The 24,551-nt window shown below is 38.4% G+C and overlaps 2 protein-coding genes across 8 annotated transcripts in view; one reads left to right on the top strand and one right to left on the bottom strand.

Annotated features, from left to right (window-relative positions):
• The window catches only part of LOC130435346 (transcription initiation factor TFIID subunit 4-like), a 76,779-nt gene extending 55,874 nt beyond the window's left edge, over nucleotides 1-20,905 (top strand). For both annotated transcript variants that reach the window (XM_056765908.1, XM_056765907.1), the window contains one exon: nucleotides 17,791-20,905. In XM_056765908.1, coding sequence (XP_056621886.1) covers nucleotides 17,791-17,964 — 174 coding nt within the window. In that variant the 3' untranslated portion in view covers nucleotides 17,965-20,905. The remainder of the gene's footprint in view (nucleotides 1-17,790) is intronic.
• A 110-nt stretch (nucleotides 20,906-21,015) lies between these two features.
• Nucleotides 21,016-24,551, bottom strand: part of LOC130435348 (BTB/POZ domain-containing protein kctd15) — a 21,800-nt gene continuing 18,264 nt past the window's right edge. For all 6 annotated transcript variants that reach the window (XM_056765918.1, XM_056765917.1, XM_056765915.1 and 3 more), the window contains one exon: nucleotides 21,016-24,256. In XM_056765918.1, coding sequence (XP_056621896.1) covers nucleotides 24,098-24,256 — 159 coding nt within the window. In that variant the 3' untranslated portion in view covers nucleotides 21,016-24,097. The remainder of the gene's footprint in view (nucleotides 24,257-24,551) is intronic.

Raw genomic sequence — 24,551 nt, 5'->3', positions numbered from 1 at the left:
ACAACATATGCATGTACAGTTTTACCTCAAAATAAAATGATTTTTCTTTCACTTTTCTTTACATTAAATTATGGTTTGGTTACATTTGTTAACATTATTTTAAGGGAAACGTTTTGGCCAAAAGTGATGTTTGACACATTCAGACACATTGTTATTAGGGCTCTCAAACGATTAATCGCGATTAATCGCATCTAGAATAAAAGTCTTGTGTTTACATAATGTATATCTGTGTACTGTGCACAATAATTTTGTATAAATAAACACATACATGTACACAAACATGTACAGTATATTATAGAAAATGTTAACATTTATTTATATTTGCCAATAATTTAAATAATATGTAAAAATATAACTTTTTTGTTTTTTCTTAACTTACAATACAATACAAATGTTTTTATAAATACAAAATTAATATGCACAGTACACAGACATACAGTATGTTAACCCAAACTTTTATTCTGGATGTGATAAATCGTGATTTATTGTTTGACAGCCCTAATTATTATTAAACAATAATTTTTGTATGCATGTTCCCTTTTACCTTATTCTCTTATTTTAATGGTTTAATCGAACCTGTAGTGTTACAAAAATATGAATTTTGGAAATCGGCACTCTGAACATCACTTTTGGCCACTACTATACACTATTTGACATTATTACCCTCTTCATTTTTCTTACTGTGATACAAAAATATGATTTTTGTACTCATTTAAATGTGTGCCGATTTTAAGGAAAAAATGCAATTAAAGCAATAGGAATCCAAGAAATATCTCACAAACAAGAAAAACTCAAATGTTCAGAAATATTGGGGTTCGATTGACATGAAAGTCATCTCACAATGCAGAAAATTACATTCATTTTATATGTGTGACCCTGCACGAAAAAAGATAGAAGTGATAAGAAGAGTGGGAATTTTCCTTTAATGCCCAAAATCATTGAAGATGTTTTATAAATGTCCTACCGTTAATATATCATCTGGACCTCATCTGGACAACTTCAAATGCAACTTTCTTAGTATTTCGATTTTCTGCACTCTCAACCAAATATTGTCCGATCCTAACAAATCGCACATCAATAGAAAGGTTATTTATTTATCTATTCTGTATAAATCTCAATTTTGAAAAATATGTTTTTCAGCGTCACATATTTACATATTTTCACCTGAAATAATTTTGCATACTCAGTGTTGTTTCCATCAGCCATCTGATTGTATATTTGTGAAATGATTCTTGTGATGGTGGTCTTGTTGCGCAGCACTGCTTTGTGACATTACTGCAAAACACTTTTGTTTTGTTATCTATTAAAGAGCGTTGTTTCTTTCTGATTTTATTATTTGTGTCGGCTTGGTTATGCTGGTGGAAAAGGTTGATGCCGGAGGGCACGAACAAGTGGAAATGCTGGAATGATCTTTCATTAAAGCTGCCAGCGCGGGAGGAAATGGGAGTATGGAAAGAAAGCGTATAGATGTGTAGAGTCTGCAAAAGAAAAGTGCCAACATCAACATTACCAAACTCTTGTTTAGGTACAGATTTGATTCAGATATTCTCAACCGCCAGAGAAAACATATGTATTATGTGAACGCTGAACACTATTTTGAAATGTTATAAGTTATAATTAAGTTATAATATATATATATATATATATATTAAAGTCAATCTGTATTTAAAAGACTGCTGGGGACGTTACGAACTCAGAGACGTTTGTGAATTAGAGTTTCATCTCCACACCTTCCTCAAGTAAATCGTATATTTATTTTTTGCCGGACTTCTGTAGCGGAGGTAAGATTTCTGAAAGTGACTTTTAATTTGAAAGCCCTTCGGTGGGTGCGTGTGGGAAGGTTTGATTAAAAGAGGAGAAACTGTATTGTTTGCAGATGGAGGAGCTTCAGGAAGAGTCTAATCGAAGTTTTAGCGTGTCTTCCACCTTCAACCACCAGAGAGATTGAAAAAGACATTCAGTCATTCTGTTTGCAATTCTGTGAGACCGAAATCTCAAAAAGAGACGTAACAGAGCATTAAATGAGTCCTCGTCCAGCTGTAATCTTGTTGAAACGGAGGATTATTGCTCAGAAGTTGCTCTTTTATAGCTCATTTGATGGATGTTTGTTTTAATTAGGGATCATCTTAGTCTCAAATGTTTCTCATAAAGTTATTCAAGAGAAAAAAAATAGAATCAAATGAGAGTGTTATTGTGTAAATGAATAGAGCTCAAAAAATCTGGATTTGAGTAAATGTGATGAGAAATGTTTGAGGTCATATTGAGATCTTCAATAATATCCACGAGACAAATCTGAGACATCTCTTCTCAAACTCTAATGACAGACACATTTGTGACATTTCTTTTTCTCAGGAGAAACATCAGAGACTTCAGCAAAAGTTTCCATTTGCTCTCTTAAATCTTATGTTTGGAAGAAATAATTGAAATATTTTGTATATAAAGTATTTAAAAAAACAATATTGTACAGAACTGAAATGATGTTGTCAGTATGTCTGTCAGTGATCTCTGAACCTGACTGTCTGTCAGGATTAAAGATTAGGGTTCGGAATCATTTGAATCTTATCGATTCCGATCCCAATTCCCATTATGCTAATCAATTCCGATTATTATCGATTTCCATTTCACAGTTGAAGTAAAACATTTAGTCATGGACCTGTATGGACATTTAGCAATAATTCAGAAATATTATTAGAGCTTATTTACATGTTTGTAAGAAATATCGATATTTATAAGCACCATTTTGTGTATTTATACACAAACAACCATGTTTTTTCTGAATTATTACATTTTTTATTACCCTAGTTGAACTACATCATGATTAAACTGTCGTAACTATCGTGAAACTCTGGTTAATTTTTGGTTCCTGAGCTTTTTAATGCAAATTCTATAGTTAAACTATGCTAACTATCGTAAAAATATTGTTAATTTATTTTCATAAGGGTTTTTATTGAGATATCAGCAGATCACACAACGCGTTTACTTTTCTGAAAATATGCACACAGGAATTGAAACAGTTTGTAATGTAATGTTAATGTGATGAGAAGAATTGAAGTAGCCGATCTTATTCCGTTTGTTTCCGATCCGATTCCTAGCCTTTCGATTCCCATTCCAAGTTGGAACTGGTTTTTGATTCCCGACTATAAAATAATATTTAATGAATTATTTTCAGTTTTCTAGATGTGTCAGTCGCGTGTGTGTAGTTCAGGAAGTGTCCTGATCCGGGCGGGCGATCCAAGCATCCGTGTGAAATCCCGACTCAGTGTAATGAGGTCACAGTCATTAAGTTCATTAATGAGGGTTGATTTTGTGGCGTCTGATGTGTGCCACGCACCAGCCGGATCTCTACACTTCCAGTAGACATAAATCTGTCTGTTCATACGCCTCTTTTCCTGTTTAACCCAGTGCCGCTGACCCGTGCCCGTGATATCGCCACAAATCCTCCGTCGTGTTTTTAATAAAACACACTCGACGTGTCCGGCTGGCTGAATTTCCCCCCAAAAGCAGCGCTGCGAAAACAAATCTCCAGTAATCTCCCCCAGCGTTTCTGCAAGAGCATATGGCGTGTAGATTGTGTTTTGATGCAGCGTGTTTTTCAAACTTTTAGGGTGGAAAAAAACACGGCACGGCTAAAATTAGCCGTGAAGAGAGCTGGAGTGAATAAACAAGCCAATCCATTAGCGCGGACGGGTTATTGGCTTGTTTTGCCTCTTCTGAGGGCGGCCCATTAAAAGCGGTAATGCGTGCCCGCAGCTCTGCCCGAGGGGGTCGACGGAGGCCAAGCAGGAATATTTCACATGCATCAAGCGCCTGAATTAAATAGACCAATGTTCTCGAAAAAGACTGAAGTACATCTCTTTCTGATGTGCGTCTCGGGCAAAAAATTCATTGATCTTGGAATGTCCCTTGGCAATTATAAAATATTAAATCCGAGTCACACTTTTTGGCTCCGCTTAATTCCTTCCTTCTCTCTCTCTCTCTTTCTCTCTCTCTCTTTCTCTCTCTCTCTCTCTCTCTCTCTCTTTTGCTCACCCGCTGTTCATTGCTTCCTCCATTTGATCAATTTTAAAAAGTTAGCGATGTTTTCTAATGGAAAGAATCCCACTAGTGCTGCATAAATGATGGGCACGCTGAAGCTTTGTTTGCTATAGAGCTGTGCTGATGGACTCGTTCAACGCCATCATTCTTTTGCATGTGATAATGTGTCTTTTAAATGCAGAAATGGGTCACAGGTTTGTTTTCATGTGGTCACAGACGCAGAACAATTGAATAGGGAGCGGAGTGAACTCATCATAAAGGGACAGTTCATCAAAAAATGTAAATTCCGTCACCGTTTTATCTTCCTCGGGTTGTTTCAAACCTGTTTGAATTTCTTTGTTGTGCTGAACACAAAGGAGGATATTTTGAAGAATGTCAGAAAGCAAACAGAACTCATCCCACATTTACTGCCATAGTAGGCAAAATAAATACTATGGAAGTCAATGGGGAATACAGTAGATCTGTTTGGTTACTGCAGGGATGCACCGATAGGATTTTTTGGGTCGATACCGATTTTAACAAACGACTATCGGCCGATACCGATATTAGTTAATTGCACCCAGGACTACACAATATTAGCAAGATTTTCTGTATTCAATTAATTTGACTGAACACGAATTGGATCCATTTAACATTTTAAGAGAGGCACAAGTGTAAATGTGCCTAAATGTAAGTTAATATAAAAATACAATAAGACAACATTACAATCTTCAAAGGTGATTTTTACAATCCAATGTTTATTTTATTAAAAACATTAACTCAAATTTGACTCAAAATTAAACATTTCTTTAATACATTTTAATAAACTCTGTGCTGTTGCTTTTTACAGTAATTATTTTTCTCAGAGAAAAACATTGGATATTCAGACATCCAACTCATTGCCTCCATGCAGTTAATAAATAAACTAGGGACCTATGAAATCAGTTTTATTTTTTCCCAAATTCCATTTTTATTTTTCTGGATTCGGTTTTCTTTTTTTTGTGGTGTAAAACATATGTTAATATGTGCCAGTATCTTACATCTTATGTTTTTTTCTTTTGCTGTTTTAAGTCTACTTACATTTAATTACTAGTTTTGTACATTTTTAGAAGCGGTTTTGTCAGGTGGTTAACTGGGCTTTTATTTTGACGACGGACTTTAACTTTGACGGCTGTCCGCAACGTTTGACAGCAGCTTCTCTCAAACGAAACGGAAAAAATGTTTCTGAGGTAAACTCTGTTAGATCAGCGCTGATTCACTTTGTGTCTTCACGTCCACCTAAAGAGTCCACTACAGTACACAAAACCACACCACTCATTCACACAGAGAATAAAGAGAAATGTCTTTAATATCTCAATAATTTCTCTTAAAAAAGCGAATGGAAACTTTTGTCAAATGTGTGTCTCAGATATTTCTCCTTAGAAAAAGAGTGCGTAATCTGACAAACATTTCTGTTGACATCTTTTATGAAACTCTAACGACAATGTGTCAAACTGAGCTCAGATTTGTCTCGTCTGCAATCAAATGTCATTATTATTGAGGATCTCAATATCAATTTAAACATTTCTCATCTCATTTACTCAAATCCCGATTAATCAACATTCATGCACAGCTTCATATATGTGTTTCTCCTTTGATTCTCTCTTTATTTCTCCTGAACAGTTCAATTGTCTTCTATCATTTCCGTCAGTATAAGTGTTCTATGATGGTTGTTTAGCGGCGGTTTGGGTGGATTAACCCAGTCCTGTCACTTTCTGTGTCCTCTGAGACTCGAGCGGTTCGTAGCTAATTGGCCAAATAATGAAATGTAAGCGTGATGTTAATAAATGTATGCAGTCGGCTGTTTGACAGGGTGCACAGTTCATTAGAGTCGGCGCGGGTAATTAAGATTTAGAATCGATCTGTGAATGCATAATGCACGAGTTGTACCGTTCGGTCTGTGAAGGGATTTTTTACTTCGGGACTCACACATTTGACCACCTTTTCTTTTCCCCCCTTGCCATTCTTTTGAGGCTTAACAATACGTCACGTTGACTAATCAGATGTTTATGAAATTAACTCGTTTCGTAGATTTTTGTAAATAAATGTATTTAGAACTATGACAATTAAACTCAGGCATGCATGTTCTGGCTTTTTTAAATCTGTTTATGAATAATACATGTCAGATTACCTTTACAAAAATTAACTGTGGTTTTAATACAAATGAAAAATAAAAAGATTACTAAAGCTTAACCATGGAAACCGCATGGTATTTGTTGTAAAACTGTGATATGGTCAATCTGCCCCAAAAAACATGGTTACTGCACTTTTACTATAGTAAAACTTTGGTTATTTTGTCTCAGATTCATGGCTGTGTGCGTGCACAGGACCAACATTAATCAGCACACCTTCAGATTTATTTGAAGTCCTATTTGCTCTACCGGCTCAATTCATTGTAAGTTGTGCAGAAGTTTCTCCTTCTCTCATGTTGCTGTGCGATGAATCCGGACATGTATTTTTAAACAATCTATGAATTATGTATCGTGAGGCGTAATGAAGAGAGCTGAGTGATCTCTCTCTGGATCTCAGAGAGCATCGCATCATCATTAAACGTGAGCCGAAGTCATATTACATTGATGAGGGATATGATTTTGTAAATAAAAATCTAATTCAAAAAGAATAATAATTTTTCAAAGTACAATTATTTTATATTTTAGAAGTGAATTTAGACAATGTATGTTACAGTTTAATGTTAGATGTACCGTACTGGTTTATTGGCACACGAAATGCTTCACCAAAAGGAGTTTTAAAGTTGTTTTGCTTTCGTGTATCAGTAAGAAAAATTCACTATAGATTCCTAAACTCTTTTGGCACTAATAAAGAGTTTTATATGATGAACACAACGGGCTTAAACACGGCCAGTCTGATCCATCATCACTTCAGTTTGAGAATAAATGAAGCGACGATGACAGACAGTGAAGTGACCTACCAGCACTGTCAAAAACAACTATTTACTTCATATTTCTGTGTTAATTTGTGTACGTTTTACAAGCAGTTTTAAGCTATTTTTACTTTACTTTTACAAAAAAATTAAAGTAAAAAAGAACAACTGCCTATGAGAAAAAATGACGTATATCATACTGGGTTTACAATGTGTGTGCTTTAGACAAAATAAAACATAAAAATAATACTTATATGTAATATTCAATATTTGCTCAAACCAGATGTTTTTTTATTTAGTTTATTGATAAGATTGATACGTTTTTTTTCCAATTACATTTTATTAGAAATGTAATTCATACCTCAAATCTGTTCTTTTTTTAATCTTACTTTACAGCATTTTTTCACAAGTGCCTGAAACGTTTTTCCAGTTCTGTAGTTTTCAGGTAGATTGTTTTGAGCATGGGGATGTTTAATGGATTTAGATTGGGATCAGACTGGATGTTGGTGCATCATTTACATGCAGTTTTTAAATTTAAACATTAAATATATCACAAAATGCATATTTTACAACCAGAAACAAACACAATAACACTTAACATGTGTGTCTGACTAACTGACATCATTTAAGTCTTAATTTTCTGACTGTTTTATAGCCAGCTTTCCTGCGTCTGCCATTGCTTGGTCAAACAGATACTCCGCTCCAAACTCATGTCAGGCTGGTCGTGAGACTCAAAGTCGACTTATTTTCTAGTAAAGCTTTAGCACATACTCCACACATCATCAAACGCATACGCTCACAATTACACAGCATTGATGTGTATGACATGATTGACATCTTTTTCCCTCTCGTATGGGTGGTCTGGGCACGAGAAGCTCTGCTGGCACACATTATGCCGTGTATCCGCTCTGATTCATTGCTTTTACTCGCCAAGAACAGGGGCGTCGGAGTTTATTCAGATTCTCTCTTTACTTCGTGAGAGTTTGTATTCACAAACCTTCTTGAGTGTATAATCACATTTTTTACCCGATGCGTGTGTGTGTTTGTGTGAGAGCTGTTTGGATACCAGGCGGCGCTGTAGGTGTTTTCCCATAATGCCCATGGCTGCCCTAACCGTCCGCCTCAGGTGCAGGAAGACTTCCACACTTCCTCCTGCAAACTTTTGTGTAATTATCCTGGCACACAGGGGTGTAGATTTAAACCGAGTCAATATGTAGATAAGGTTTGTACACACCTACACTTGAATACGATGGGTTTGATGCCGAAAGCGGTGTGCGGGTGGAGGGGTGCCCCTCTGGCCTTCCGTGACGTAACAGGCAAGTTTCAGCTTAGCGGTGGATTTTGGATTCAACACAGATATCTTGATGTGTTCTTACTCATAAACACTAACCTAAATTTGACTCTGTGTAGAAAAAAAACTTGATATATGTCAGTCATTTATGCATTTGGCAGACGCTTTTATTCAAAGTGACTACACATTTGTTTCTGAGTATCTGCAAACACTAGAATCGAACACATGACCTTGGCGTTGCTAGCTCCATGATCTTACCACTGACCTACAGGAAAGCATAAAAGTGCTTTTAACTATTAAAGTGATAGTTTAACCAAAAATGAAAATTCTGTCATCATTTATTCCTCCTCGTGTCATTTCAAATCAGTTTCTTTCTTCTTCAGAAGATATTTTGAAGAATGTCGATAACCAAACAACACCGAACCCCATTGACTTCCATTGTATGAACAACCGAGACATTTCTCAAAATATATTCACTGAAAAAAAGACTCACACACAGGTTTACATCCACATGAAGTCAAATAAATGATGACACAAATTTGGGTTGAACCATCCCACATGCACTCATTACTCTATAAATGTCTTATATGTTTTATATATCGGCTATATAATTAAACACGACTGCATGAATAAAAGTTTAGCGACACAGACTTCCGTCCCAGTAGAAAACTAAGAAGTTCAAAGGAACATGTCTTCATGTAGGACAAACGTTGGGCTCTCTGTAAGTGCGTTCTCAAGCTTTATTAAAATGTTCATGAGCAGATTCTGGGCTCCGCAGCGCGCCTCTATACGTTATTCATCAGGAGTGAGATGTTTTTGTCTTCGTCAAGCGTTCGGAGACGTGTTTGACAGCTCCGGCTTGATATGTCTCTTGATGTCATCTCATCGGTGTTTTGATCCCATTCACTATCAAAAATATCTCCTCGCTCTCTTTCGTGGTGCCGAGTCCCTATTAAAGAGCGTTTTCCTTTTCTGTCAGGTCACCCCTCTGTGTCTCATCGGAGGTTTTTAGGTTAACACGTTTTTTCAGTTTCACACAAGCGTCGGTGTTCAGGGACCGATGGCTGGTTTAATTCTCCACAAAGGCTTCGCTCGTTATCTTCATCTCCGCGCGAGGATTAAAGCTGAAGACAATGCTGTAAATGACGCCCCGCCACAGCGTTTAGAACGCGAGGAGTGAAAAATCAACAAGGCCTCATTAGGCGGATCCTGCAAAGAAGATCTTTGAGACGTGATGCTCATTACAGCCGCTCTCATTCTCACTTCGTTTTAGACATGAAACCTCTTGCATTTTTAATGCCGCACTTTAAAAAGTTCTGCGAAAGATGCTCGGCGGGATAAATGGTTCGCTTTGCTAAAGCCGTGTGAGTTTTTCGCCGTTGAGTCAGAGGAGATCCGGGTCAGCGCGGATGGAAAACAGCATCATCCGCTAGCATGTGTTGGGCTCGTATTCCCCTGTTTATATTCACGCACCGCTGTCCACTCGTCTGGAGAGGTTCTGCTCAACACACTTGGTTTCTAGACAACTGCTTTGTTTATGTGCATAAATACACTGCGTGCATGGCGTTGCCGTCTGTGTGTCAATTATAGTAGCGTCCTGCTCCTACAAACCAAAGAAAAAACAAGATAATAACCACTTCTAATGAGGCCTCTTGTTTAGCGTCTAACGTTAACAAACTTGTTTCTCTCGGGGTCTGAAGTTTGGTGTGCTTTTGTTTGCGGAGGAAGTTTCCGGGCGTTTAGCTGGCTGACCCCGTCGGAGAGAGGGAGAGAGCGAGCGAGAAGCCTAACGCCTCAAGGCCACGCTTTCATCTTACGCTGTAACTCGTGGACGCTCAAACTCACGGCAAATTGCAATCGCAGCTTTGTCAGTACACTACTAATTAGAAAATTCCTGACCCGGAGCGAGATGTTTTAATTACGTGTTTGCCGATTTAATCCTCGAACGGGGTCTTCTTTACGCAACCCACCGTCTCTCTCTCTCTCTCTCTCTCTCTCTCTGATGTCCGTCTCGCATGACCTCGCGTCACCGTATTTGTTTTCACAACGCTTAAGTAACCAAACAAGATGAAGAGGGCCGGCTCATGAGACGCTCTCGGTGTGGGTGTTAAGCGGAACAATGCGACAGGACGGCTGGGATAAAGAGAGAGAGAGTGAGTCAGTGCCGGGCGAGGCAGGAAAGAGTTAAAGGAGCCGTGAGAGAGGGGATGCTGAGAGCGAGGCTGCGGCAGAACATAGCCGTGTTCGTGCGAAGGCAAGTCATTTCCCGAAACACTGCAGACACTGCGCCTCAGGCGCTCCGAAACCTTTGGAGACCAAAATGGCTTGCAGGAGTTCGAAAGTAATAAGGTGGTTTTTTTTTTGCCTTCTTTCTCCTTGACTGAAATTCTGCAGTTGCCGTGCATCGCCATGGAGCTGGCTGGCCGTGTTTTTTTCCCCGTGTTTTATGTCGGGCATTAAGATGCTTACCGACCCGCCATTTCTGAGATTTGTTGCTCTTTAGTTGGGGAGCGAATTACAGTTGTTTGTTTTGAACATAATTCTGCCGTTTTTCATCAACATCAGGCCTGCGTGCTTCTACTTCCACCGTTCTTTGTTCCTCTGTTTACACTACATATAATCTTAGACTGAGACTGAAGTCTTTTTATGATTTTATAGCCGTTATATTTATGATTAAATGAACGTTCAGCAGTCCCAGTCATAGCGTTCATAAATCACTCTGCCACATAAATGTCATGAGATATAGATCCACTTGATATTACCCGTGTACTTGTGCACTTCTGAAATCAGATCTTAATTCATTTTATGCATTAAATCCTGCTTTATTTTACCACACATTTAACAGAAACTGGTTTCTCAACAGGGGGCCCAGCTGACCTCTAAGGGGGCCTTAAGATGAGCCCTCAAAATGAGCATTGAAATACATTTAAAAAATATATTTATTGTCCACTTTTATAATGAATAGACATGTTCTAGTTAATGACAAGCTCCAAAATATTTTATTGGTTAAAATTTAAATTTTGTTAGTGGAAGGGGGCCTTTGAATATTTTTGATAACAATACGGGGGGCTTGGAGTCAAAAATGTTGAGAACCCGCTTCTCCAAATGTTTCTTTATTGGATACTTGTGTTGCAGTGCATTGTGGGTAATTGTCGTTCTAGATTCTAGGTACTTTTGTGAGAAATGCACTTTAAACATTTGTTGTGATATATTCAAGAACGAATGGATGCAACGAATTACATTTTGCACATGTTTGTATATACTTACTTGCGTTTTACTAGTGTTTTTATTTTATAACATGAATATATAGGGTCACTAAAATCCTACAAATGTGTTTGGATTGACACGTTTATATATATGTGTGACCCTGGAAAACAAAACCAGTCTTAAAATATTGAGAAAATTGCCTTTGAAGTTGTTAATAAGGGGCACTGTGGCCAGACATCCACTCACAAAAATAAAGTTTTTATATATTTAAGGTAGGAAATTTACAAAATATCTTCTTGGAACATGATCTTTACTTAATATCCTAATGATTGTTGGCATAATGTTTTTATAATTTTGACCCATACAATGTATTTTAGTCTTTAACTAAAAATGTTCCTGTGCTCCTTAAGACTGGTTTTGTTATCCAGAGTCATATATATTTATATATAATCCAAATGTTTTTTTAATGCTTATATTTTCTAAATGTTAATTTTGTGTTTTTGACAACTACTTCATAGACCCACTTAATAGGCAACTACTTCATAGACCCACTTAATAGGCAACTACTTCATAGACCCACTTAAGACTAACATACTTATTACAAAACCCTTTAACACTTTAATTTTGAACTCAGAGGGACTTTGAATGTAATTCTTGCAGAGAATAGTTCGATTTTTCTTTAAATTTTGACCTAATGGAAATGATCTTCTCCTTGATTGTGATTGGTCTAGCAGAGCTTTCGTGTGTACTGATGTTTTAAAGCAACAATGTTTGCATCACTGCGCTTGTCTTTGATGTTTCGTTGCTAAGCGACGCACAAACCATTAATCTTTGACTTCTTTGAAACAAATTTAATTGGTGGAAGAAAACTATTTGTTTACATTGTTTCTTAAAATATAACTTGTTTATTATTTTCTTTGTATATAAACATATTTGACATTTGGGACACAGATTTGATACCGTATCATCGAACCACCACAGAACTTTTGCAGACGAGTGAAGGATCCCAATTAGTATTCTTATAGTTTATATTCAATTTACTCTTTCATAAGCCTCACTAAAGACCCAAACACCAAAAATGATATCCGTGACTGTGTGTAACTCAGAATATTATAAGGGCGAGTAAACGGCACACAATTGAGACGTGTCCGGTCATTGTGACCCTTTCATTAGCTCAAAAACAAAGAGCTTCTCATTTTCTCCTGCTGGCTTTGTTAATCTTGGCTGCCGCGGCACGGTTCAAAGCGAGAGCGCCGCGTATAATCCTCGCAATATACATCTGTGAATTATTATTGTAATTCTTTATACGTTTATTGGAGCTGAATAAACTCCACATCAAATACATCGCTCGGGCGATGTCGAAAACACCCCAGGCCAATCGCTCGACATCTGCTAACTCTTTCAAAATGTCCTCAACGGCCTTTTCTCCTGGCGAAGGAGGAGAGGAAAAGTGAGAGGGAATTTCTGCTCCTAATTAATGGCCGATGCCGGCGTGGAGGTGGAGCGGAGAGAGAGAGAGAGAGAGAGAGAGAGAGAGCCCAAGGCGAGGCTGGTGTGGGCGCTCTGAGCGTGGGGAGAGGAGAGGTGGGTGAGAGTCTGTGTTCATGATAATACAACATGAAGGTAGACATGTGGGAAAGTTTTGAGTCTTGGCTCAGACAGTCTGACATGATGGGAGGGCCGGGCTCTCTTCTCTCTCTCTCTCTCGCTCACGCAGTATCTCTAGCTCGCTCTTGATGAGAATGAGTGAGAGGTGAAGTCCTCATGGAAAAACTTCTCTTGCGGTCTGCGGGCTTCCATTAACTTTGGCGTTATGACATTATTTTCCTGAGAAATAAAGTCAAAACCAAATGTACAGTTTTACTGTAATATCTCTAGAAGATGTTCTACTTCAGATTCTTATTTGTCACATTTCTGTAATTTCTGCAGTTTTCTTTTAAAGTCCCTGTGAACTGTAAGTTGCGATCGTTTTTTAACTTACTTATCCTGACACATTTACGAGTGAAAAGGAATTTCGAAAGGAGAAAATGAGTGGGGCGTGGCTTGAATTTTTTCACTACGTATTGATTGGATCTGTAAAAACAGCTATTGCATAGATTTGGAAATGGAACTGGCAGCAGACTGAAAGTCGAAGAGGAGGAGTTAATGGAGGCTCCGCCCAAGACGTCTAGTTTACGTCATGTGAGATGGACGGTCATTTTAGGACGAAAGTGCATTTACAGATTTTAACTGAAGATTATGTGGATTCATGAATTTGAAAAAGAAAATCACCAACATTGATAAACTATTTACAATAAACGCTACAATATTCAATGAAAAATTATCATTTTTATTTTCACTGGGACTTTTAATAGAGATAGCAACAGAGCTTTAATGTAAATATATATATATTTGCAAATAAATTGGTGTATATCTTAAGAAAAATATTTGCCTTACTTTTTGGCTAATGATTGATTTGAATGTAGATAAACATTATTATTAAATTATTATTAGTAGCATCATTGTAAAAGTCTTTGTTTCAGCTTAGAATCATACGGATTTCAGGACCGTGATGCGCCTTCACCTGCATCCATCACTTCATCACAGTGTTTGCTGAGATAGCAGTTTTGCTTTTGTGCGTGCATGTGTGTGTGTGTGTGTGTGCGTGTCTGGCAAAGTGGACCATTAACCTGCAGCCCTGAGGTGAAACTAGAGCCAAGTCAAATATTGGCTCCAACATCAAGAGCTTGCGGTTCACGCCGCTCACTGAAAACTCTGAAAGACACAGATCAGCAGAAACCGCTGAAGATGAACCCGACGCTGATCTGCAGCTCTCTGCCAACCAGCAAACAATTAGGAAAAACATACATTATTAACCCAAAGTACATTGAGCAAAGTGGGAGCTAATGTGGCTGCGTTCCTGCCAGCGTTTGGCACAACATGAACGTGTTACACACACAGAGATTGAAGCTGTAACATGTGACCATTAAACATGTGATTTTTGTTAGTATGTTAATGATTTGTACGTCCGGTGGCGTCTGGGAGGAATCAACCAGTCAAAAGTTTATAAAAAGCACACGGGATCTAAACACACAGGATCATAAATAGATTGAAATCCTTTACACTTTTCATTTATTCATTTTGAAATAAAACACAAACATTGTTAAGACTGCAGTTTGATTGTCCAATTAATGTCAACATATCATATTTGTAAAAAAAAATTGGAATAGAAATATTTTAGTACTGTTAAGACAAACAGGTATTAATGACGTGTCATAATGAGTCCTCTCTGCTCACTGGCACCTCTCATGTGCTTCTGCTTTTATGATGTGAAGACGTGTGTGAGTGTGAGTGTGAGTGTGTGTGTGTGTGTGCGTGTGTGAGTGTGTGTGTGTGTGTGTGTGTGCGTGTGTGTGTGTGTGTGTGTGTGTGGGAGTGAGTGTGTTTGTGTGTGCGTGTGTGAGTGAGTGTGTGTGTGTGTGTGTGTGTGCGTGTGTGGGAGTGAGTGTGTGTGTGTGTGTGTGTGCATGTGGGAGTGAGTGTGTGTGTGTGCGTGTGTGAGTGAGTGAGTGAGTGTGTGTGTGTGCGTGTGTGTGTGTGTGTGTGCGTGTGGGAGTGAGTGTGTGTGTGTGTGTGAGTGTGTTGGTGAGAAGGCTCACAGGCACGTCTTGTTACTCTCTCTTTTGGGATCTTTGGACATTCTCATAGGACTCACACTCTCTCTCTCTCTCTCTCTCTTTCTCTCTCTCTCTCCCCCCGTGTCTCTCTCTCACTCACTTTTTCTCTCTCTCTCTCTCTCTCTCTCTCTCTCTCTCTCTCTCTCTCTCTCTCACACTATCTCTCACTCTCCCAGTCTCTCTCCCTCCCGCTCCTTCTTTCTTTCTATATTCATTTCTCTCTCTCTCTCTCACTCTCTCTCTCACATTCAACATTCAAAGAAGCTTTATTGGCTTGAACAAATTTTTTACCATTGTCAAAGCACAGGAAAATTTATATAGTTAAAATTAAAATAAAACAAACAAGTATAAACATTCCCTCCCTCTCTCTGTCTCTCCCCGTGTCTCTCTATCTCTCTCTCTCTCTGCTGTGTGGAGGTATCCGTGTGTTGGCTGTCAGACGGATATGTCATGTGACGTGATGCCCGCGAGGGCTTCACGTTGATAAAATGACAGATGCTGTTGTTTGCCTCGTGGATTGTTCTTCCGAGAAAATCTCTTTTTCTTTCTTCAGCTCTATGTTGACCTTCGCCAAATTCACATCAGGATTCAACAATCCCAAAACATAATTAGCGGTAATTTCGTGTATTTTGCTTCCCAGGGAACAACTGTGAACCAACTGATTCGTGTGTGCTTATGAATGTGAGGTTACTGGATACACAAATCACCATAGAAACAGACGACAACATAGTGTGTCATCAGAGATTGAGAAGAGACGTCAACAACATGTCAAACTGAGCTCAGATTTGTCTCGTCTGCAATCAAAAGTCAATATTATTGAAGATCTCAATATCAACTCAAACATTTGTCTTCTGAGCAATTTCTGGAGAAACATCTGAGACTCGGTCGAGCAATAACATTGATGTCATTGTGTGTTTGAGAGTGACTCTCTCTCTTGTTCACTCACATTTCTTGTGTTGTCTCACCCGTGATCTGTCTCTCTCCATCTTTTAAACACACACACACGTGTGCCGGAGGCTGCGTCCAGGTAGATGGATGCGTTTGATTGGTCCAGGCTGTGATTGCCATTAATTGGGATGGCAGAAGGCAGGACCGCTTCTCAAACGAGGTCAACTCTGATTGGCCTGATTAGGGCAGATCTTTCTTCAGAGAGGTCCTCGGGCCCTGAGGGCGTCCTGCGCTCTGCCCGTCCTGAATTCAGCACACTCCACCCGTCAGGTTCACTGACGGCTCGGTAAAGACGAGGCGAGCGAGAGCGGCCACCCTGAGCCGGCCCTGAACCCTTCACGCCGACTGCCGTCAGATGGTTTTCATTTGCATCTCCATGTCTCGCTGCTTTGTGTTTACGGAGTGCAATCAGTGTAATCGTACGATGTCTGTTGGAGAGAAAGATTTAGTTTCCGGTCTTATTTGGCTCTGTTGTTTGTGTTATGTGGTTTCTAGCATCCGATATATTTTTTTTTCATTAAGAAAGATGGAAGTCTGACTCAACGGTGTAAGAATCCGCGTGTTTATTTGACTTCTCCATCGGTTTACACTTAAACGCAGAAGAGGAACGTGAAGTTTGATCTGAATGTGGCCGTAAGAAAAAAGATATTTAAGAAGAGATCTCAGATTCAGAAATAAAAAAAAACACTTATGAAACTTATTAAATATACTTAAAGCGTTATTGGTGTAAGACAGTATACACATGAGCATGTGTTTTTAATTCATTTCCTATGAAATCCTATGGTTTGTTCAGGGGATTGTGGGATTGACAGCAGCAGATGAGAGGTGAATAACAAAACCGATTAAAATAAGGTAAAGGACAGGTTAGGTAATGATGTGATGTGTGCCAGAAATGTAGACGCCAACAAACAAAACCTGTTGTCATCATTGCTTTATTTCATTATTTCATCATTATTTATTTATATGTTTCTCATTGATGTGACTTTTTAAAAGCAGTTGTCCTACACATCAAATAAATAACATACATATTCATTATGGCACAATGGGATCATTAAGTCACAGTTTATTTTGCTCAGGTTGAACACAACCTGATGTAAATCAGACATTCATTTAAACCAAACACAAATCAGAAAATCATCCGTCTGCATGTTGCAGTATATCTACTGCATCTATGTGCAATATGCACATTTTTGGACTAAAAGCCCTGTGATCGCAAATAAACGAGCAGACGTATACGAATATGTTTGTCCTGTAAAAATATCTTTAATTTGCTTGTTTATTTTGCACTCCTGACATAAATGAACGAAACCCACGTTTCATAATGCGCTTCTGTTATACTGTTGCTAACTTATAATATTGACCGTTAGTTTAAAACCACGCCTCTTTCTTCGTTCAAATGACCCGAATAGTTGAACTATTTCCATCTCGATGCGACCGCATGCCCATCGCAAGTGCGTCGCCCCCTATTTGTGCACGACTGCCGTGCGTCTACATTTTAAATAACGAATGTGTACGTGGAAATGACGCAAAATGTGAATCGGGCCCATTGCCCGGAATCTCTGCGCTCCCCAGAAGTTTTGCGCAGAACTATACCTCTTAATTGTTTGCTAATTGTCAATCATTTTTGCTTTTATGTGAAATGTGTAAAATATTTTGGGCTCATTGTGAAACACTGCGATTTGAATCCACTAAGATACGACATGTGTTGTCAAAGATGGCCGCCGGATAATTCTTCTGTTTTGTTTGTTACTCAGGTGTCGGGAAGTTCGGCAGGTTCTCCGGCCGGATCGTCGGCTCCCTCCAGCTCGTCACGGCAGTATTCCCGACAGAGAATAACACGCGTCAACCTCAGGGACTTCATATTCTACATGGAGCAGGAGAGAGAGACGAATCGATCGCTGCTGCTTTATCGCGCTCTCCTCAAGTAGCTAAAGCCAAGCAAACTCTTTACAGACACTGCAGACGAGACGTTCAGCCGACGATCGACTTTCTTCCAGCCGTGCCTTCAGCTCGCTTCGCATTCTGTGTCTGTGATGTCGTCGTTGCTTTTGATAGAAAACGACAGAAAATCGTGAAAAAAAGGAAGATGTCCTCCGTGTTTCCACTGTCATGTGATCCAATGCATTCAATGTGTTCATGAGAGGGATTCTTTTTAAGCTAAGAGATGTCTGGCTTTGAGCCATATTGGAAGTTTTTTTGTTTTTTTATGTTTGTTTATAGCGTGTAAATGAATCTCACTGCAAAAAATCATTTTCTTCATCCGTCAGCATTTGATTTACTTGAAGCTCATTTTTAGAGAATATCTTTAGCTTCTTGTTATTGTCAATTTGCACATTTCTATTTATTTTTGATGTAAAAACATCCAACTACATTTTGTTTGATTCTTGTTTAATACATTTCCATAGAATTGACAGTATTACTTCCTGTAGATTTACATCAATGTAATTTACTCGCAACAGTTTGTTCAAAGATAAATGAACATTAAACATTAACAAGTCTTTATTTTAAAAGAAAAAAACTATTAAATAACAGCCTCACTCAAACCAAAATTAGAAAAAAAAAACAGAAAAAGGTTGATGAGGATTCCTGGTTCCCAGAATGCTCTGCGTGAGGCCGTTATTTTATAGATTTTTCTGTAAAAATAAAGACTTGTTAATGTTTAATGTTCATTTATCTTTAAACAAACTGTTGCCAATACATGTATGAATATAAATCTACAGTAAGTTACTGGAAACTAGCTGCATAATTACAGCAAAAGTTGTTATGATTATAAATGTATGGATGTTATGAAAAAGTATTTTATTTCACCATGTAGAAAAAGATTTTTTGTCGTGGATCGTATTCCACAGAAAGCGCTTACAATGAACGATCTTTAAGACTCTGAAATGTCTTGAAGTGATCGATGGGCTCTTGTTAAAGAATTTCCTGTAAACTTTATGCAGAAAACGTTTTTAAAACGTCATCATCAGTGTCCAACCAATTCACAGTATTACAACCTCCTTAAAAATCTTTAAGAAGATACTTAAACACACAACTGCAAACCCTTTTCTCAGTGAGATTTCAATGTAAATATGTTTTATGATGTTTCTAACAGCATGTATAAATGATTTCCAAATGATATTTTAGCAGCAAAATAACGTCTTTAAATCACGATCTGAAAGAAAGAAAGAAATGTTCCTACAATTTATCATGATGCTTTTACCTTTCATTGTGTTTTTATAACTTTTCTATGCGTCCAAAACAGACCAGTAGTGATCCGAGCTACAGCAATACAACACCAAATTTTACAAAACCGCTGGATTTCTGCTTGTCTTCATCATAAATTCAACATCAGCCATTATTTTATTATTATATTCCATAATGGGATGATTTTTCACATTTAAATTAAGCCCCACCCACAACACTAAACAGAGCATTTCAATTAGAGAAAACGTTCTGCTTTTAATAACATGCACTGAGAAGTCCATTCTTATGATTATTACCAAAATCTCACGTATAAATCTGGATTTCACTACCTGGACTGTGTTGTTCCTGTCGTGTTTAGCAGGTTTATTCTCGCTCCGTGTTATTTTCATTCGTTTCTTGTATGTGTGTCTGGTTTTATTTTCAAGTTTGTTTTTCAGCAGCAGTGTTGGGCAAGTTACTCTGAAAAAGTAATTAATTACTAGTTACTAATGACATATTCAATAGTGTTATTAAATTACTGTACAAGTTACTCTCTCCAAAAAATATTTCATTAATAATTGCTTTCTACATCAACCTTGAGTAGTTAAGTGATTCAAGGATAGACATGAAACAGCTCTTTTAATTAATTCAAATAAATAATATAAAACTACATAAAGTAGTGTTATTAACTGACCAAAGTATCACACATTAAAAGCACGGATTTTAAAGTTAGACATTGAAACATTAGTCAATTCCATTATAGCCCACACACATATTACACAAAGTATTTAGTTGAATTACAGCAAAAGTAATTAAATTACAGAAAAATAGAGTAATCCCTTACTTTACTTTTTCAAGGGAAAAGTCAATAGATTACAGTAAATAATTACTTATTAATTTGTTATACACAACACTGTTCAGCAGTAGCAGGTGTTATTCATGAGCTCAGTGACTTTAGTGTCGTACGGACAGAACTCCAATCATTTTGTTAGGGTTTCGCTCTACATGAAGTCATGAGAGGTCAAGTTCAGTGTGACCTTTCGGCGTACCGACCCAATCACTTCCAGAATGTCAGACCCTCTCTCTCTCTCTCTCTCTATGCACCATCAATCCTGTTGCTTTGTGTGTTTGTGTAAAGATGTCCAAAAATGAAAGAACGCACATTTTGTTCATGAAGTTTGTTATTGATATCTGATTGTTTTAGTCTTTAATGTTTCTGATGTCCAGCAGAAGTGTGCGTGTATGTGTCCATAAAGCACTAGAAGGGAATTCTTGTTTTATATCTATTTATATTGAACCGTCATTTGCGTCCACGTTTGCCGCGTTTCAGGCAAAACACTTCGTTCCCAACGTTCGACGGTGAGACTGTCGAAAACAAAGCACAAATGTATTTGTTGGTTTGTTTAAAATACTTTTTTCTTATGGTTTATGTTTCTGCTGGACACTCTTTCTATGACTTACGCTTTGTAGCCAAAATATTATTAGGACTCTATTCTCTTCATATTGTATAACTGATGTGCACAGCTGGAGTTTAATGTTTCAATCTATGGATAATTTGTATATATTGTTTACAAGACTTTGTGTTTATTAGAACTCTTATTTTTGGTAAATTGTACATATCCTGGCTGAAATATTTCTGTTTGTGTCAACTCACTTCTGTATTTGTACCTATTTTGTAAAGGAATAAATAAGCTGTTTACTAGACTTAAATACTTTACTTATGTGAGCTGCCCAGCATTTTTTAGTTTACAGATACAGGAGTTTACAGGTCATTGACAAGCTTTATGAAAGTGCCGGAAAAAAGCAAACATAGGTGAATTAAACGCTTTTTTATTAAAGACAATATGCAAGTAAATAAAAAAGACACTGTCAAATAAACACATGCCCTTTAATACAACAGTCTAATTAATAATACATTAAATAATGACAATTTTACCTTGTAAGACATTTTGAAATGTGTTTCTTTTAGCTATAAGTTTATGTACATGACGTATTGCTTTGCTTATTTTTTATCCATCAGCTTTGTGTTGAAGCAGTCGACATATCTCTGTTTAGGGTTCGCTAACAGAAACTAAACTGTCATCCCGGCTGGCCATTTTGATTTCATCCAATTAAGAAAAAAACTGCAGAGTACCAACTTTTAACCTGCTGACGTTTACAATGAACACCAACATCTGACGGATGTAAACGCGCAAAACATTAAAGGATGTGCAAAATGACATGAAATCAAGGAGAAATGTTGCCATTTATAACATTTCTCAAAGCACGACCGATCCGGGCTGTCTGAATTCTCATTGGTCAACAGACGCTTACGTCAGATAGTGTTAAGTGACGAACGTCATTTTTTTCATTCCACACAACGTCAATGTTCAAATCATCAAAGGTTTTCCTTCTCGTCAGCTCTAAGCGTATTTATATCTGACATCAGGCAGTGATGGTCACTGTATGTCCCAAACGTCACCGTTTGATCTTCTGAGCACATTTGTGTGTTGGGGTGTAAATGTGGAGCCTGTGAGATGAAAGCAGTGTTTGGCCATTCTCTATGTGCTGACTCAATGACAGAAGTGGGCAAGCTCGAGTGGGCTTCGGTTCTCCCCAAAGACCACTGGACTCGATGAAACACCTCGACTGATGGCAAACAAAACTACACAATAAACGCGAACTGAGAAAAAATGGCATTGTTGTCTGAACTTTGATTTTGTTCTTTGATTTGATTTTCAGATGCAAATATTTGGGAGAGAAAGCTTTTACCCATTGTTTTTTGATCTGGGTGTTGGACGAATCTTTTTTTTTCCAGCCCTCTGACATCACACCAGTCATTCGATAACATATAATTGAAGTTAAAAGGGAATGCTTTCAAAATGTTACACAATAGGCTCTTTTCACATGACGTCACGCATCATCCGTTGTGCCGCGAAGGAGTGTATCGTTACTTCCGCTGTCATGAGGTATCGAGTCCCCCCTCGAATCCGGTCCACTTTAAGACCCCGATGGTACAAAAATTTACATTTTTGTGAATGTTCCGTAAGTGCTAGGCCTAGCTTTTTTTCGCAAGCACTAGCTAACAATGTAGTTCTATGCTATGCTAATTGATACGTAGGCTAACTAAAACAGTAAGAATGATATTTGTTTGATTTATTGTACTTTTACTTAACTTAATGTAAAATACGTTAATAGCAATTAATTATCTATCGTAATGTTATTTTGTAAGAATTGCAATCAGGCGCTAAAAGAGTACCCAAATAGACGTTCTTTCAGCCAATTGAATCACTCGGGGTCCTTAAGGGAACCGAATTCGAGGGGGGACTCGATATCTCATGACACCGCTAGCACCTCAGAATGGACTTTACCAAGTCACTTGCACAGCTGCCCCAAATATGGCTCGATGAAGTACAACATCTTGCAGAGAAATTTTCGCTTACAACAAGATCAAAGATTTTTTTGTGATAGCGATGGTGCTACGATAAATACTTGAATGTTCTGCCAGTTTTTTTTCCACTGTTGTTAAATTCTAGCTGGTCGGCAAAATGAAAGTTGTTCTTCTTCTTCTCCTTGTTTGTTGCAAGACGGATGTTACGATACACTGCTTTCCGCAAAGGCGTAAATTAAGTGACGTCATTGTGAAAAGGGCGTATTGCGTATGTTTTGTTTGGTTAAAAACCCAAAATGATTTAGGTTAGCCTGTATATAATGACAGTATTTTAATACATCACAAAAACAATAAATGTATCATATTTGTAAATCAAATGATTGCAATTCAGACAGACAGGGAAACTTTTCTGGTTAATTCCAGCGATTGTGTTGCACGTGTGGGCCGTAGATATATGACAAAAGCGTTCATTGCACAGACCACACGTACCACCTCTAAATTCTGAAAAAACAGCTTTGTTCAGTCGGCCTATACACAACACATCTGTCATTGACTCACAATGAATTTGTCCAACAACGTTTCCACATCAAAAACAGTAAAGCCACTACTTGACAAATTGACGTGATAAATCGGGGTAATGAATAATGATGATCTATTCACAAAGACGGCGTAAAAAATGAATGCATCATAGCGACTAGCCTCATTCCGTCAGGAGCTGAAAGTTAAAATTATTTCCACTGAATCTTTAAACACACCGGCTGCTTGTTTTTGCGCTCACTTCGTGTCAGAACTGAATTTAAAAGTTAATCATCGTATAGACGCAGTCCTCCAATATTTGGCCTTAGAAGATCATTAAGATTTCGTTTGGACCCTCAGCTCATTGCACCGTTTACAAGTCTTTCGATCGGATCTCTTTCGAGATTAATATCAAACGTCTGATGATATGAATAACTATGGCACACCCGCAGTTCTCAAACAAAGACGTGTTCTGCAGCGCACGCATTAAACCACACGGCCGCAGGGTGTAATACTGTTCCTGCGAGCGCTGCCAGGAAAAACCTCTCTTAAACTCTCCAACACAATGCCTCCGATCCCGTCATCCTTCATATAACACAAAATAACACAAGAACCTTAGTACCGATAACTGCATACGTGTTGCTATAAGGTGTGAAAAAGTCGCGTTTTATAAACAACGATAATGAACTGGAAAGCAGTCATGAGATGAGTTGACCCTCGACCCCTGATGCTGAGAGTCATTCTGGCCTCAGTGCCTTCGTTCATCCTGTCCGTCCACTCGGGATGTCCGACACTTTTCACCGCATGTTAAGATTATAAATCATACTGTAATGAGTGAGGGGCCTGCATCCCGATGACGTCCTCTCATTGGTGGATTAAAGCTGCTCCTGTTTCGGTTCTGGTGATTTGCGTGTGATAAAATACATTCCCCCGTCTGTACGCTGAGCTCTGAAGAGTCCGTGTGTGTGTTTGTGTAGTTCGTGTCAGGGGCAGAGGGCCTGAACGTCTATCTAGTCCAACGGCTCTTGTTTTATCCTGATGGGCGTGTTCATGGACTGACTCCGCCGGTCCTCACGGCACAGCACGTATTCGCTGAACTGCGAGGAGTCGACGCCGCCGCCGCAAGACGCGGCCACGCTGAAGCCCTTCTGAAAGAGACGCTCCAGCACCTGCGAGGACGGAAAACACAGAGGGTCAAAACTCAAAGACACACAGTGTGAAGAGCTTTTGTCTGAGTGTGTGGCAGTCGCCCGGAGCGTCAGGAACATGAAGGGGTCGATTCATCACGAGACCCCCTCCGTCCTGAATCCTTGACTTGGTTTCCTGCGGTTCGATCACATTTTCAAGTCAAATTGCTGACATTAACAGGATTAGGGAAAGTCTTACAGGAGCATCTCAGGAGCGCCACTCCTGGCAAAGACGATCAGAGAACAAACGTTTGTCTCGCAGAGGGACGAACACAAA

The sequence above is a fragment of the Triplophysa dalaica genome, chromosome 14, assembly GCF_015846415.1.
Source record: "Triplophysa dalaica isolate WHDGS20190420 chromosome 14, ASM1584641v1, whole genome shotgun sequence".
Classification (NCBI taxonomy): Eukaryota; Metazoa; Chordata; class Actinopteri; order Cypriniformes; family Nemacheilidae; genus Triplophysa; species Triplophysa dalaica.
This window is presented reverse-complemented; position numbering and strand designations above follow the sequence as displayed.